General features: G+C 41.2%; 1 protein-coding gene across 1 annotated transcript; it reads left to right on the forward strand.

The window, feature by feature from the left end:
- Positions 1–537: 537 nt before the first annotated feature.
- IDH3A (isocitrate dehydrogenase (NAD(+)) 3 catalytic subunit alpha) lies at positions 538–16,787 on the forward strand. Its single transcript, XM_043921684.1, has 11 exons — positions 538–634; positions 4,831–4,893; positions 7,221–7,304; positions 8,898–9,012; positions 9,994–10,181; positions 10,654–10,787; positions 11,659–11,761; positions 11,862–11,926; positions 12,871–12,955; positions 13,416–13,568; positions 16,059–16,787. The coding sequence occupies exons 1-11, from the start codon at positions 608–610 to the stop codon at positions 16,140–16,142; spliced, it is 1,101 nt and encodes a 366-aa protein (XP_043777619.1). The 5' UTR covers positions 538–607; the 3' UTR covers positions 16,143–16,787.

The following is a 16,787-nucleotide window of genomic DNA, read 5'->3' on the forward strand; positions in this document are numbered from 1 at the left end:
ACCTGGGATGGGAGCTGGGGCTGACAGCAAATAGGCACAAGGAGCATTTTCACAGGTTGGAAAACTGGATTGTGGTGATGGTTGTGCAAGTGCTTACATTTATTGAAAATTATCGCGAAATTACAGCGAGTGAATTTTATTGTATATGTTATGGGTATACGTTATACCTCAATAAAGCTGTTAAAATAATAAAACATTTGTGAAACGCGTAAATGATCTATCCCCCTTCCTGAGGTTGTAAACTCCGTAAGAGAAGCTATATCCTCCAAATCCATAAGATTGACTGGCATCCAGTATATGCGGAACAAACAGCCCACCTAAACACTGAAATCTATGAATGAAGCGGGAGAGGAAGGACTCTCACCAGAGATCCCCACCAGCAGCTTCCGGGTCGCTGCTCTGCCCGCCGCCGCGAGACAGGGCCGGCGATTGGCCAGCGCAGCCGGTGTCCAGGGCCCGGACCTGGAGGGTGCTTGGAAAATCCCCTACGCAAACCTACAGGGCGGGGCTTCCAGGGGCGGGGCCAAGAGGGGGCGGGCTCCGGACGCTGGCTGCGCGGCTGCGCACTACTGCCGCCGCTGTCGCCGGGGTGAGAGGAGTGGACGCGATGGCAGGGCCCGCGTGGATCTCCAAGGTGAGCGCCGGGCAGGCCCGCATGTGGCTGGCGGGCGTACTGGGTGCTGGGCGGGGGCTGGCGCGCGGGCCCCGATGGGGAGGCGACGGCGCGCGACTGACTGGGAACAGTCAGGGAGCCGGTCCTTGCCGCCCGTGCGCCTGGCTTGGTGGCCCGCAGGCGGTGTGTAGGCAGCCCCGCTCCCGGAAGGTCGCGCCTGGGGCGGGGACAGCATCAAGGTCAAGGCGGGGAGCGCCGGTCTTGTTCCCGGTGAGACCCCAGTGCCACCGCCGGCATCTGTCCCGGCCGGAGCCCAGGCCTCGCGCGGAGCCCGGGAAGGTCACCGGAGCCGCCGGCCAGGCTCCGCCATCCTCCCGGCTATTTCCGAAGCTGCGGCCCTGCAGCTTGCTGATCGCGCTTAGAGTCCGCCTCAGCACGACCCGGGCCTTCCCCCGGTCTCTACTCCGGCCCCGGCAGGGTAACCTCCCTAGCCACCGGCACGTGCGTTGGGCTTGAGAGGTTTTCTCAGGTGAGGGAATCCCAGGGTCATTTTCCTGCCAGATTTTTTTCTCCCTTGGAGCGCTTCCCAGTCTGCTGTTGTAGCTATTTCCCCTTCAAAGTACACGGGGCACGTTGCACCTTGGAACCTGAGCACCCAGAGACTAGAAGAGGGAGACCGGCAACGCCTTTCCTTTACCTTATGTTGGTGAGCGTCCTGTGATCTCACCGTGACAGCTGGGATGCCTGCCAGAGCTGGAGAGGGTTGCAGACCATCTGCAGTTCCTTGGTTCCTCGGTGGAACTAACTGCCTGAACACGTAATTTCTCAAGGTCACATAGGAAATCCCTGTCAGAACTGGAAGAGGAACTCAGGTGTCTCAGGAGTCTCAGTTCCAAGTCCCATTTTGCCTGCTCTGTCTGTGGTCAAGGTCAGACAACAAATTATAGGCAGAGGGGAAAATGGGCCCTCCGGTCTCCTGTTGCCCTTCGAGAATCATCCCCTAAAAACCTACCATAAGTAGTTTAATTTTTTCTCTAGAAAGTTTGATACTGTGTTTCTCCCTTGCTTTGAGTTTAAAGTGAGGTTTGCAGGCTTTTGATTTAGTGAAAAGTGCTCTACACCGGAGTTGAGGAGTCTTAGGTTTAAATCTTGGCAATGCCACCGACTGGCCATGTGACCCTGAGCAAATTGCTTAACATTTGTGAGTCTTAATAAGCCATCTGTAAAATATCTATACTTGCTTCACAGAGTTGTTGAGGATTGAATAAAATAATGTGAGAGCACCTAATACATACAGAGGCAACACAGAAGTCTGAAGCTGTCCTACCTGTCAATATACTTATCTTACAGCCTTCAAGCAGACAGTTGGGCATCAGTAGCTGCATTTTATTTAGTAACTGGGTTCTGCTTTGTTACCCTCTTCAGACCTGGACTTGTGTGTAATGGTAACTTATTTCACATTCACTCCTGAAGGTAAAGCAACTTCTGTGTCATTGTCTAAACGGAAGTCAATCCTTCACAATCCTTCAATCACTGAGCTTACACTTAACACCTAATTATCTTTGGTCGATACAGTAAGAGTTCAGAATGAGAGACTAAAACAGCTAGTGAAGTGCTAGTAAATTTGTTTTTCCTTTAGTGTGGTCTCTTAAGAAAAAAACTATGCAGTAGGTATTCAGAAAGTGTTGGGTTGTGGAATCAGACGATGAGGTTCTCTGACATGGACTCCCAGGGTGACCTTTGGCAGTCATTTGACCTCTGGCAGTCATTTGACCTTTGTGGGCCAGTTTCTCCCTTTAGGGACTGGAGTAGGCAGTGCCTCGGAGGTTGATGTCCCAGGATGCTGAGCTGGATGTGAGTTTCAGTCAAAATAAGTCCTCTATTAAGAGTTACATTTGAGGCTCTATTTGAAAAAAAGAGATCTGCAGCTTATATATATATATATAAGCTTATATATATATATATATATATGTTTTATTTTTCTAAAGAAGCTTTATTTAGAGAAAATTAAAGGGTTTCTAAAGACCTTTCTGGCTCTAAAATACTATAATTATAATGAGGCAGTTTCCCATCAGTAGGCTTTTATTGAGTACCTGTCATACTTTCAAGAGTGTATTTATATGTTTTTAAGTTGGAGGATGAAGGTGAAAAAGGAAAGAGGTGCTATGGGTGAAGTCACAGGTTCAGACCATATTCTGTGAGCCTGGCCTTGGTCTTCTTATCTGAGAAGGGCTACTAATACAATCTCCCCAGGTTTTATAAAAGATAAAATGATGTAATATATGTATATTATACATATAACTATATATGTATATTATATAAGTACAATATAAAGTAGAAGACAGTCTGTGCTTTAAAAAATCTTATTCCACTTTAAGTTCTGGGTGATTTAGATGCAGTACTGCCTTACTTTAAGGTCACAAAGGAGAGATGACAAATATAGAAAAGACTGGTTGTTAGAGAAAATTATTGCAAGTATTGAAGCTGTTTGCTGGAGTGGGAACTCATCAGACAGAGCGATGCTTGAGACTGGCCTCAGTTTTTCCAAAAGTATTGTGAGCACTTACTATGAACTAGGCACTTTCTAGGTACTGGAGATAGAAGAACAGTGAACAAAACAGGAAAATATTTGCCTTGTGAGTTTACATTTTAAATCAGTTAGTTTGGTTGGGTCTTTTGCCACAGAGACATAGGCCTGTTTTGAGTGAATGTTTTTTGTCTCTTTTTGAAGGGCGGGGAGAAGGACCCATGCAAATTTTATAACATAGCCTTAAAGTGGTCTCCCTTCTTTCCAATAGCCCATTTGCTGGTAGATGAACCATGCTCTAGGATTGAGTTTTTGGCCAGTGGTTTTGGCATAGCGTATTCTTTTGGGTCATGCCCTATCTTTTATTTTATCATCAGTCCAGAGAGATAACCAGTTGCTGGGTTAGAAGATACAACCTGTTCTCAGCTCCTTGGCTGTTGGTGTCTCTTTACTACATGCTGATATTACAGCCAAAGGTTCAGGACTTATAACTGTCCCCCAAAAGGAAGTCTAAGGATATAACAAATGTATCTTTGCTCATGTATCTAGCATGAAAAAAAGTTAACCTTTAAAACTTTTAATGAATTTTAGTTTTAATACCTTTGGTCTATGTAGCCAATTTCTTTGATTATATTCTGTGTATTGTAATGTGACTTTGTACCAGTTTTCAAGAACTGAATTATTAAAGTTCAGAATAACCTTTTAGAATTTATATTTCTGGTGTGTCATAGTGTTAAGTGGAAATGGCAACATCTTTGGGTAGTGGGGTTGGTGGTGGTTTAGTCACTAGGTCGTGTCCGACTCTTGCAAACCCATGGACTGTAGCCTGCCAGGCTTCTCTGTCCATGGGATTCTCTAGGCAAGAATACTGGAGTGGGCCATTTCTTTCTCCAAATGGGGTTAGTAGGTCACATTTATTTATTTTTTTACATCTTTTCCCATCCCAGTAATTAACAGTAATGGTGGCATTACCTGTATTATCAGAAGTAGATAATTTATTTAAAATCTTCGTTTTGTATGACGCATGTCAAGAACTTATTGAATAAACTTTGTTAGATTTTTATTACAAAGTATAATTTCTTAATATTCATGGGAGAAGAATAGGCAGAGTATATAACTTGAGGAGCCCTGGAATAGGAGTTAGGAGACCCAGATTCTGGTCTCTTTGTGGTTTCTCTGTGGTTTTAGACAAATCCCTACTCTCTGAACCCACTGTTTGCACTGTATAATGAGTGAGTTGGGCTCTGGGATTCATAAGGACCCTGCTGACTCTTAAAATTAGTGATAGTTTTCCTAGGGTGTGTGACCCTCAAATTGATCCAGTGGTCAAGAATGTGGACGTAAAACTGTCCAGATCATCTGAGGAAAATCCAGTGTTTGAGTTAAAAAAAAGTAGAGTTTCATTCTATTTTCAACATCTTTTGACAACTTATATTGATAAAATCAACTTTAAAAGTACATATATAGTACTTAAATTCTCAAAGCAAAGGTAAACTGAATATTTGGTTTTCAAATCCAAGAGAACTTGCTATGTTGAGCTAATACATGAGAAAAATATTCCTCGGAAATTCCTGAATATATCTGTGTGAAGCTGCAGCATTGTCAGCTGTCAGAGACGGTGCCGTGTCTGCCTTTTAACACTATGTGGTTAATTCTGTGCATGACGTTTCTTTGTTGATATTAAATGTAGGTCTCTCGGCTGCTGGGGGCATTCCACAACCAAAAACAGGTGACCAGAGGTTTTGCTGGTGGTGTGAGTATAATTATGTCTTTTATTTTTTCCCTTTTAGAAGTTTCTCAAGAAAAGTGCTCTAACACATTTATTATATAGCATTTAATCTCCATTTATTTAAAATTGGGGAAAAGTGGCCATACTTATATATTTAAGTTACTGATGAACATGTGTAAATCTATTAGGTCACTTGTACATTTTAAAAAAGATTGTATTATAGCTGGCTATATAAACCTGTCACATTAATATCTTGAAGCAGGCTTGTTTAAAAATAGATAGAAATTACCCTTGAGCCTGTTACTTTATTTCACAATCTCATTTGGATAAGACAGTTTTTCTCCAAACTAGTACAAGTTGAGAGAAAATTGTTGAGAAGCTTCAAAACCTGCTTCGCATTTTTATTTTGTAAGCTTCCCTGAAAACAGTAGATTGATCACCAATTAAGAATGCCTCAAATATCTATAAGCCCTATAGGCTTATATGTATTGATACTTTCCTTATGTAGTCTTCATAGACTCTCCTGTTAACGGATCATCTGTTTCTCATTAAATCTGCTGCTTTTAGAATTCCCCGCATTAGAGTTCTGTGCTTTAAAAACTGATACCACATTTTTAGAGCATTCTAAAACTGTGGGTCAGTGACTTCCTGTATGTTTTTATTTTACCTCCTTTTTACAGAATCTGATTTGGATTCATAATTCCTATACTCCCATATAACATCTTACCCCATGAGGTATTTATAAGAGCATAGTACTTTTTTTTTTTTTTCATTTACTTTCTGAACTCTGGAAGTAAAGTAGATTTTTCTGGTGGCTTGATGACATTTTGTATTACATGTTGGGAGAACAGGAAGAAGAAGCCAAAGGGGTTCTTTTGGCTCTGCTTTTGCTACAAAAGATGCAGAAAGAGGCTTGTTAGCATTTCAGATGCATTCTGAAAGCTAATGAGATGATAATTGCTCTCTGCTATTACTTAATTTTCAGGTTTTCCATTAAAATATATATTATCCTGGTGGGAAGGTGGTTATATTTGAGAGAAATAAGAAGAGAAACTAATTTTTAAAAAAGATTCCTTCCATCGTATAGTTAAATTCAGAAATAATTAGTCCACCTGCTTAGGGAACATCATGTGTCCGACTCTTTGTGACCCCATGGACTGTGGCCCAGCAGGCTGCTCTGTCCGTGGAATTTTTCCAGGCAAGAATACTGGAGTGGGTTGACATTTCCTTCTCCAGGGGATAGTCCCAACCCAGGGATCAAACCCCAGTCTCCTGCATTGGCAGGCAGATTGTTTACCACTGAATCACCTGGGAAGCCTCTTAGCATCACTGGAAGCTAAAAGACCAGGGAAATGAATCAGTGATTTTTTTCTTTTTAAATCAAAGTTTTTATTTTTTTAATTCTTAGAAAAAATTATTTCCATCCTCGATTATTTTGTCTAGCCTAGCCAAACCAGCACAGGCAACTAGAACTGAGAAAGGCCAGGGACCATGGTCTGGGCCAAACTTCCAGAGAGGGGAAAGTCCACAAATAATGACATATATAGTTTCCACATGGAAGTCCTCACTTAAATCCTCTCATCATTTCCCTTTATATATATTTTTTCCCCTGTGTTTGAAATGCTGGCTTTATTCTATTTAAAGCCTTTGCACTAAATTGATGTTACATTATAGATACACTTTGTCATTTGAAGTGTGATTCAGACATTGCAGGCATGATCACATAGCATATTCTTAATGGTTCCAAATAAACTTCACTGGGCTTATTTGGATTACTGCTGTCATTAGGGGCCAGTTTGATAAAGGAACTCCGGAAAACAGACCCTCTTTTGATGTAAAGTCTGATTTTCTGCGTGCCAAAATAGACCACAGTGCAATTCTGGAGGTGTCTGAGAGCGTTTTGTAAGATGAATGAGTTACATGAGAAATGGAAATTTCTAGGCTCCTGGTGGAGAGGAATATGCCTGCCTTCATAGGAAACCCTCTAAATTTTAGTGAGAGAACACTTGAAATGTTTTACTCTTCTTGGTTTTACAAGTGGTCTCTTCGTAGTTTGTCTGAAAAGAAATTTCAGTTGGGAAGTTTACTTGGTAGTTTATTTTTGTTTTTTCTGGAGAGCATTGCTTAAGTTCTTTTTGAAACCTCTGGACTCAGCTAGGAAGTAGAGTTGTAGCATCTCTTGATTCTTGCCTCCACTTTGATGAGCCGTTGGGAGGTAGGTCTGTTTTCTTAAAGGCCTTTTTTTAAATGAGTTAAGAACCCCTAAACTGGATTTCTTTTTGAACGATGTTCTTTTTTAAACCTTCAAAAATCAATTCTGACTGTCTCCTCTGATGATTTCTTATATTCAGGTTAAGACAGTAACTTTAATTCCAGGAGATGGAATTGGCCCAGAAATTTCTGCTGCAGTTATGAAGATTTTTGATGCTGCCAAAGTAAGTGGGCTTACATACTTTTGATAATAATTTGTACAAAAGTTTTCTTAGCCATTTGGGGTCTATGAACTCTTAGGATGAATTGTTCATGTTTGTATGAAGTTGGTGAGGTCTCTCATTAAAACTTCACAGATTCTGACTTGAAGAGTGTTGTTGCTGCCATCATTGTGGATGGTTTAAGCTACTGTGTTGGCATCAGTTATGTATAAAGGAATCCAAGTAGTACTGTAATTTTTATGAACTTTTGAACTCTGCCTTGGTTTAAGGTCTTTAAGTCCTGCCAAGTCACCTGTCTCCCTCATTCTACCTTCTTCTACCTTCATGCCAAAAAAAAAAAAGAAAGAAAACAATAGATATTTCAAAAAATTATTGATATATAGGAGATTTTGAAAGATTTTTTTTTCCTGGTGTGGTAATACCAAATATGAGGTATTATTATCAAATAGTCTATCCTTCAATGCAGGTAGATATTTAAAAATGGGAATATAGGAAAGTTGGATTTTGTTTGACCTGATGCTTTATTATTGCTATTTATAGCTGCTAGGTGAAATAATGTATAAAATTAAATAAGTGGTTAATTTTGATACCAATGGATAAAAGTCAAGGAATTCGATTTATTTATGCTAAACATACATTGTTTTTCTATATGCATTTCTAATTAAAACTCCTATAGAGGAAATGATGCTTAAATGATGCTTATGCAAAAGCGTTCCCGGAGGGAGCTGAACTATGCTCACTCTCAGCTGTGAGCTCCTTGTGAGCCAGGACCAAGTCTTGCTCTGGTTCCTGTTCCTAGTGCATTCCCTGTTGGCTGTCAGATTGTGTGTACATAATGAAACATGTGGTTAAAAAGAAAGGATAGCACTGGTTTATACCTTAAAACTCTTGCCTTCATAGGTTATATAATATGTCTTTTTTTTTTTCTTAACAGCTTTATTGAGATTTAATTCATATACTATTCAGTTCATCATGTAAAGTATGTGATTCATTTCATTCATGGAGTTGTGTAATTATTACCACAATCTAATGCTAGAACATTTTCATCACCCAAAAAGAAACCCCATACTCATCAGCAGTCATTCCCCATGACCCTTGTCTCTCCCACCCTACCCCCTCCCATCACCAGCCCTAGGCAACCACTGATCTACTTTCTCTCTCTGTAGATTTGCCTATTCTGGACACTTCACATAAATAGAGTGTTAAAATTACATGATTTTTATGATTGGCTCTTTGCACTTAGCATAATGTTTTCAAAGTTCATCCATGCATCAGTACTATGTGATACTTCTATGAATCCTATTTCTCTGCTCCTTACGATATTCTAATTATAGCCACGCTAAGAGTCATTGTGAAAAAAAGAAGTGGGCAGGTGGCAGCTAGGAGTGATGACTAGACAAGGGTAATGTGGAGAATCCCTCGGGGCATGCTGGAGAATGACATCTCTTCTTGCATGCCAGGAACTTTCTGGACCTTTACTGTTTGTGTTTTCACCAGTTGCATCCAAAGTTGAAGAAGTTTGTTTATAGCTGCAGTGTGAATGTGAGTCACATGTAGTTCTTTCCAGTTCACTGTGCTCTGTGGTGTGGCATCTAGGCACCTATTCAGTGGGAGGAGCGAAACGTCACCGCCATTCAAGGTCCGGGAGGAAAGTGGATGATCCCTCCAGAAGCCAAAGAGTCCATGGATAAGAACAAGATGGGCTTGAAAGGTAGTGCTGATGTGATATGATCATTATTATTGATTTCTGTGACAGGTGTTGTATTTATCTTTACCTGGGTTTATCTTTTGCATGATTTTTATATTTTTATTAGTTTTAGCTTATACATGCTCCAGGTCATGACTCAAAATACTGGCATGTGACAGATTGGAATTAAGCACTAAGGAGGTGGTGTCATAGGATTAGCTAATATCAGGGACCTGATACAGTGCTTGGTCCTCAGTCAGTCGGTGTTCAGTGCAGTTGATATTCCAGAAAGCTTCATTGAGGAAATTTCTTCCATATTTGAATCGGAAGCAGAGGGTCAAGTTAGAGGCAGAACACATTTTACAGGGTGTGTAGGTGACACTGGGAGTGGGTGCTCAACGCGGCCTGAGAGTGACCAGCTATGGGTGGGCTCATTTATGCTGAAGAGGGCATCAGACTTAGAAACAGAGCCCCTGTCTGTCCTTTCAAATGACGCTGGTAAAAGTGTCCCTCGTTTCATGAAGCATATGTGTTAGATGTGTCACATAGCTACTTCATGTCCAAAGAAAGGATCCTAAATACAGCTCTGATGGAACAGTGGAAAAAATGAAAATTAGAATTTCAAATACAGTTGGCCCTCCATATCCAAGCATTGTGCATTCATGGATTCAACCAACCAGATATTGAAAATATTAAGAATTCCAGAAAGTTCCAAAAAGAAAAACTTGAGTATTTCCACTGGCAACTATTAACATAGCTGTTTACATTGTGTTAGGTATTATAAGTAGTCTAGAGATGATTTAAAGGAGGATGTGTGTAGGTTATAGGCAAATACTAAGTCATTTTATAAGGGACTTGAGCATCCATGGATTTTGGTATCTGTTGGGTCCCTTCCCCTACTCGATGCTGAGGGACAAGTGTCAACATTATGAGCTTGTGTTTATAAAGAAAAAGAAAAGACCGGAATGTATTTTGTTGTCATCTGCATATTCTTCTTTATTATAGGCCCTTTGAAAACACCAATAGCTGCTGGGCACCCATCTATGAATTTATTGCTGCGTAAAACATTTGACCTTTATGCAAATGTCCGACCATGTGTCTCAATCGAAGGCTATAAAACCCCTTACCATGATGTAAATATTGTGACCATTCGAGAGAACACGGAAGGAGAATACAGTGGAATTGAGCATGTGGTATGTTCATTTGGATACTTTTTCATTTTTAGTTAGGTTGCTTTCTGGGCCCTTGGGACTGTTATTCAAATTCCCAGGTGAAAACATTCCCCAAGGACAGCTCCCTTTCACTCAGTGAGGAGTTGTGGGTATTTGTCTTGTCACCTCAAACAGATGCCTGGGGGAGGGAGCGTGGTGCTTCAGGGCACAGGCTTGGGAACTTGTCCTCTGTTTGAAGTCTGAATCCTCAGCTTCATGGGTGACCATCTCTGCAGCTCGGTTTTCCTCATCTGTGCAGTGGAGCTTATAATATGTGGCTCACCGGCCTGGGGTGAACATGACTAACCCTGCCGACATGCCATATGCATGAGGCTCGCCTTGGCAGCTGGCGCCGTGCAGGCCTGGCACAGATGGTGTTGTCTGCACACACCGGCGGTCTAGAGCCAGGTGGTTGCCACACCCTTTCAGCAAGACAGGACTTCTTCTCTTTCAGATCGTGGATGGAGTTGTGCAGAGTATCAAGCTCATCACCGAGGCGGCGAGCAAGCGCATTGCGGAGTTTGCCTTTGAATACGCGCGGAACAACCACCGGAGCAACGTCACGGCCGTGCATAAAGCCAACATCATGTGAGTCCCGGTGGGCGGTGCTGCCTCTAGCTGTGTGGGTGCCAAGCAGTGGAGGGCTTGCTTTTCCTCTCTGCAGCTTGCTCACTGCTTCCTGATAGCTCTGGAAGACGGCCTTGCAGCCAGTCAGAGGGTCGGGCATTGCTCCTGTGTCAGAGTCTTCTATTTAATGTGTTTCCTTGGGTGGGTGATGAACAAGTTTGGAGGCAGCAGGAATTCAGGTCCCGGAAGTTTAAGGGGGGGAAGAGAAGGAAGCCAGAGAAACTGGATCCCCAGACGAGGTGACCAGTTAGCTAAGTCACGTCTAAAAAAGGGCAGTCGTTCCTGTGTTAGGAGGGGAATGAATAGCAGGAATGTTTCTGAAATGGCCACCTGTTCAGGAGCTTAAAATAGTGCTCATAGTGCTAATCTGATCTGATGTATCATTCTAGCAGTTTGAATTCTCCTCATCCCTGGTGCAGTAAAGGCTAACTCGGTGTGTTAAGAAGCAGGTTTCCTAACCTAAGAAAAGTGTTGAGCATGTAAAATAGTAAAACTATTTAAATAATTGAATAAGTTAACCTTCTTAAGGCAATTTTGACATTTCCTTATTAATAGATATTTCTTAATTCTTGCTATGTAACACTACAAAAATATAGTCTTCTTCATTATGATCAAACTACTTTACATTTTTTACCCTTCTGTGCTTCCAGAAGTATCCCCAAACATTTAAATTTGCATTTTACTGATTTCCCCCCCCCAAATTTTTTTACTGTAATTGAAATCAGACATCTTGGCTTCTGGAACTTGAATTTCTTGAACTTTACTTCTCTGATTTGATCTTTTTCTCTCTGCAAGTCTTTGCTTTCAACAATTTTTATTTGATTAAATACAGGCGAATGTCAGATGGGCTTTTTCTGCAAAAATGCAGGGAAGTTGCAGAAAACTGTAAAGATATTAAATTTAATGAGATGTACCTTGATACAGTATGTTTGAATGTAAGTATATATTCACACTTACCTGCTATGTTTTGTGGTGTATAGTGTGTACATGTGGTGCAGTTTTTGATTGCTGAATGCACAAATGCATTTTTTGTAGATGGTCCAAGACCCATCCCAGTTTGATGTTCTTGTTATGCCAAATTTGTATGGAGACATCCTTAGGTAAGTCTGGCTACACATTTTAGCCTACAGTTTATTTATAAATGTTCTAAAAATAAATTGTAGCTTAAGAATTTTAATCAAGGGTTATAAAAATAGCATTTGTTAGAAGATATGAGTTGAATTCTAACACCTCAGGTGGTGACATCAGTGGTTACATGTTGGTAGGTTATTCCGTTGTTCATTTGCCAAATTAGCTCTGGACTGTAGTTCCCTGACCATTAGTTCCCTCTTCCCACTTTACAGATATTTTATTGGTTGGTTGGTTGATTTCAGTGTTTTATCATGTATAGCTAGGAAGGTGGGTGTTCATTTTTACAAGGTTTTTTCCGGAATAACTTTTGGCATAATTTCAGACCTTCAGGAAAGTTGCAAGAACAGTACAAAGAAATCCTGTGTACTCAGCACCACATTCACCAAATGTTAACATTTTTATCAGACTTACTTTGTTACTCCCTCCTTCCTCCTCCTCATTTCTCTGTCTCTACACACATACAGATGCTGGTGGCCAAATGGTGCTTTTGTTAAGTCCACCATTCCTTTTACATCTATTAGTTGGCATTCTACTGTAAGAATAAGCTTTTCTTTCCCTCTTATTTGTTTACAGACTTACCTATGTCAGTTAGGACTCTTGGCTTCTATTTTACTCAGGGGTTCTGTCCCTCACTATCATCACTGATATTGGTGTTTAGATTGCGCAGACTTGGCCAGTGTCAGTCCCTCTGAGCTGTGTCTGTGCCCTCTTGACACAGCCCGTTATTTGCTCTCTGGCATAGTAAGATGCTTCAGGCTCATCCTATATGTTCCTGACTAGTCCTGAAATCAGCCATTTCCTCAAGGAGCTCAGGTTCTCTCAGTGGAGAATGGTATGTAAAGATAGAAGTCTGACCACTAGGTGAGCTGATTTGTTTTTCAAAGTGTTCTTTGAAATGTTTTTCTGCCCCCAGTGACCTGTGTGCGGGATTGATTGGAGGTCTCGGTGTGACACCAAGCGGCAACATTGGAGCCAATGGCGTTGCAATCTTCGAGTCGGTAAGGATCCTGGTGACACCTGAAGCAGAATTCAAGTCAGAGTGACATGAGAACCCAAGAGAGATTGTCTGCATAAGTATCTGTTAACGCTTGAGTTTTTCCAGTTGTCAAAAGAAAGTGAAGCTTTGTTTAGCTTTTTGTATAAGCTCAGTTTGTTCATTCATTTCCCTCTGGTTTCTTTCGTATCCTTATTATTTATCATGTTTCCTTCCTCAGTTAAAATATTTTACCAGAAGTTCACTGGATAAGATTGTTCATTCATCTTTTTACATTTAAAAAAAATTACTTTAGCTCTTCATTTTTCTGAGGCTTTATTTCTAAAACCTGTGTCTGGATAGCTGTTCCGTAGCTATTTTCCATCAGAGAGGAAAGCTGATTAAGAGCCCAGCTTCCCCGGAGGAGAGCTGTTTGCTTCTGTCCCCCTTCTGACTGTGTGCCCCCCGACCCCCCACTGCTGCAGGTTCACGGGACCGCCCCGGACATCGCGGGCAAGGACATGGCCAACCCCACGGCCCTCCTGCTCAGCGCCGTGATGATGCTGCGCCACATGGGGCTTTTTGACCACGCCGCAAAGATTGAGACGGCATGTTTTGCTACAATTAAGGATGGAAAGGTATCAGTGATCTTGCCACACTTGTGCTGGGTGAAATTCATTTCCTCCTTGGGTTTTGTATGTGAAGGACAGATGATGATTCTTCTCAAGGGGGCCAAAGGATTGGACATCAAGCAGGCATCCCTAATGCAGGCTCCCTGAGTGAACTCGGTGGTGTGCATATGTTGCATCTTCTGAAGGGAGGACCCATGTGTTTCATCAGGGGAGGGTTGAGAGGCACCGAGGCAGGGGCACCAGCATGCAGTGGGAAGGACAGTGATATGGGGGCTGGAGCAGGGCAGACGTGCTTTTCCTGTTGCTACCCATGGGATCTTGGCTAAGTCCAATAATTTTTCTCGGTAGTTTTTTCCTCTTTCCAGCAAACATCTATTGCATACATTATAAGGTATGGAGGATATAATAAAATAAGGAATAAGGTAAGGTCTTAGACTTCAAGGAGCTTGAAATCTAGCAAGATGTAGACGTGTCTGTAATACAGTGGTGCTCTGTGTTACTTTATATGCATCTGTGATAGTAATATAGAAGTTTTATAGATGTATTAATAGCTGATACTAATTGAATGCTTACATGATCTTATATTCTTTATGTATATATATGTGTGTGTATATGTATATATACACACACACACACATATAATCTCAGCAAATTTCTACTACTCTGTGACACAGATACTGTAATTAAGCCCATTTAGAGATGAGGGCTTCCTAAGTGGCGCTAGTGGTAAAGAACCCACCTGCCAATGCAGGAGATATGGGTTCGATCCCTGGGTTGGGAAGATCCCCTGGAGGAGGACATGGCAACCCACTCCAGTATTCTTGCCTGGAGAATCCCATGGACAGAGAAGCCTGGCCAGCTACAGTCCATGGGGCATCAGATAGTCAGACATTACTGAAGTGACTGAGCACATAAATGAGGAAACTGAGGCACAGAGAGAATAGTTAAGTTTGCCCAAGGTCTCACAGCTCCTAACTGGCAGAGTTCACACCTAGTCTGGCTCTTACTCAACAAGCTTCACTGTTTCCATAAGCAGTTGTAGCCCGTGGGAGGGTTGTGATCGATTATTCTGAAAGTGGGAGAATGGAGAAGATCATGGCTTTACAAGGCTGGGCCCGAAAAACTGATCCTTAGCCTGAGATCTCTTCATTAAAAAAAAAAAGTTATCATTTTAAAAAAGGATAAAGTACACATAATACACAATTGACCACTTTAATAATTTTTGAAGTACACAGTCTACTGGGTATTAAATACCCAGTATTTTCACATTGTTGTGTGACCTTCACCACCATCCATCTCCAGACTTTTTCATTTTCCTAAACTGAAACTGTCCCCATTAAACAGTGATTTCCCTATTTTCTGCCGTTGCCTCAGCCCCTGGCAAGCACCATTCTACTTTCTGTCTCTGTAAATCTCACTGCTCTAGGTACCTCACGTAAGCGGAATCACACACTTGTACTGTTCTGACTGCCTTACTTCACTTAGCAGAGGTTTGTCTTCAAGGTTTGCTGCTTATTTTTTTTTTAATTCTGTACTTTGAAATTTCTGTGGCCAAAATATAAGAAACCCAAGCTTGTTTTTAATAGCCTGATATAGTCATATTGAAGGGCATGTGATTATATATATTTTTTGTTCTGACGCTGTATTAGAGAAGCTACTCATATAACCCAGGAGAGAGATGCCTAAATTACACAGTAGGCTCTTTAAATTGCATAGGATGTGATGAAACAAGAGAATTAAATATATTGAGTTCTGTTTGGGAGTAAAGAGCATAAGCTGGTAGAAAACAGGGGAAATGAGAGGAATTCTCTCCTAAAGAGGGGAATTGAAGAGTTAGTCATTTAAATACTTTCCTAGTATTGGTTTCTCAGCCTCCAAAAATAGGTCAAAATGTGTTTTTAAAAAAAAAAAAAACTTAAATTCCCCAAGAGGTTTATGCAACCTCTTGTTTAGATTTGCTGTCAATGATATGTCCATGATCAAATGCTTCCTTAAAATCTATTGTACAGATCAAGGGAAAAATTTTGGAAAGCCTCCCTCCTTCCCTTTGGGGTGAGAGCATCTTGTTTTGTTTTGTTTTTTAATTTTGGCTGTGCTGGGTCTTTGTTGAGGCATGCTAGTGGGTTCTCTTGTTGTGGTGTGCGGGCTTAGTTGCTCTGCAGCTCCTGGGATCTTAGTTCCCTGATCAGAGATTGAGCCCATGTCCCCTGCACTGGAAGGCAGATTCTTCACCACTGGACCACCAATGAAGTCCCAAGAGACTTGTTCTCATTCTCACTGTGTTTCTGCGTGCACTATCCAATTAGCTTTTCCAAGTCTGCCTGGGGTAGGTGGATGGTGGTGGAGCCGGTCTCACTTTGAAATGAGGAACTAAATGAACAAGTAGCCAGGTAACTCACTCAGCCAGTGTCTCACTGAGGACTTTAAATAAAAACATTTTTTGCTTTGGTTTAACATGTGGGTACGTTTTCTGTCTTTGCCTTTTCTTTTTCTCAGAGCTTAACCAAAGATTTGGGAGGCAATTCAAAATGCTCAGACTTCACAGAAGAAATCTGTCGGCGAGTAAAAGATTTAGATTAAGGCTTCTACAGATGGTATCTGCATCAGTCACTCCTAGCGGACGCTTATCTGCATCAGTCACTCCTAGTGGACGCCACATCAGCCTGCGTTAGAATACTTCTCATTATGTATGCATTTATGCATTTGTTGCTTGTTTCTTGACAGAGTACATTTTTAGACCTGGCCTTTTTCTTAACAAAACTGTGCAGAGGATGCAGGTAATGTCCCTAGACCTGCTTTCAAAGGACTTCTTCCAAGTGCTTGTTTTATTTATTAAATGTCTATCTGCTATACATTTTTTGTAAACTCTCAAGTGAACTGTTATCATTTGCTGTTGTTAACCATTTTATGCTTCAGTTAAAATAGTTTTTCTTTCACTGTAAATATCATGATACAGAAATACTAAGAGAAAACATCTAACTTTTTAAAGAAAAACACTGATATTCTTGGTTTACGAAAAATATAATGGAGATAAAGTAGAATGTTGGCATAATAGCACGAGAGGATATTCTTATAAAACTGAATGGGCACAAGAGAAATTTCCTGGGAAAGTTTACATCAAAAACAGTGAATATGGTATATTTCTTAGCGATATGGAAAGTAAAGACTAATTTGTACTTTACATGAATTACTGAGTATGAATAAAGACTTCGGATGGGAGAAATA

The sequence above is a fragment of the Cervus elaphus genome, chromosome 13 (genome assembly GCF_910594005.1).
Source record: "Cervus elaphus chromosome 13, mCerEla1.1, whole genome shotgun sequence".
Lineage (NCBI taxonomy): Eukaryota > Metazoa > Chordata > Mammalia > Artiodactyla > Cervidae > Cervus > Cervus elaphus.

What these genes read in the sequence shown, in the direction of transcription:
- IDH3A (XM_043921684.1), top strand. Translation starts at nt 608, where the DNA reads ATGGCAGGGCCCGCGTGGATCTCCAAG. An exon ending in CCAGAGGTTTTGCTGGTGGT is followed by an intron (nt 4,894 to 7,220) that starts GTGAGTATAATT and finishes TCTTATATTCAG; the next exon opens with GTTAAGACAGTAACTTTAAT. An exon ending in GAACAAGATGGGCTTGAAAG is followed by an intron (nt 9,013 to 9,993) that starts GTAGTGCTGATG and finishes TCTTTATTATAG; the next exon opens with GCCCTTTGAAAACACCAATA.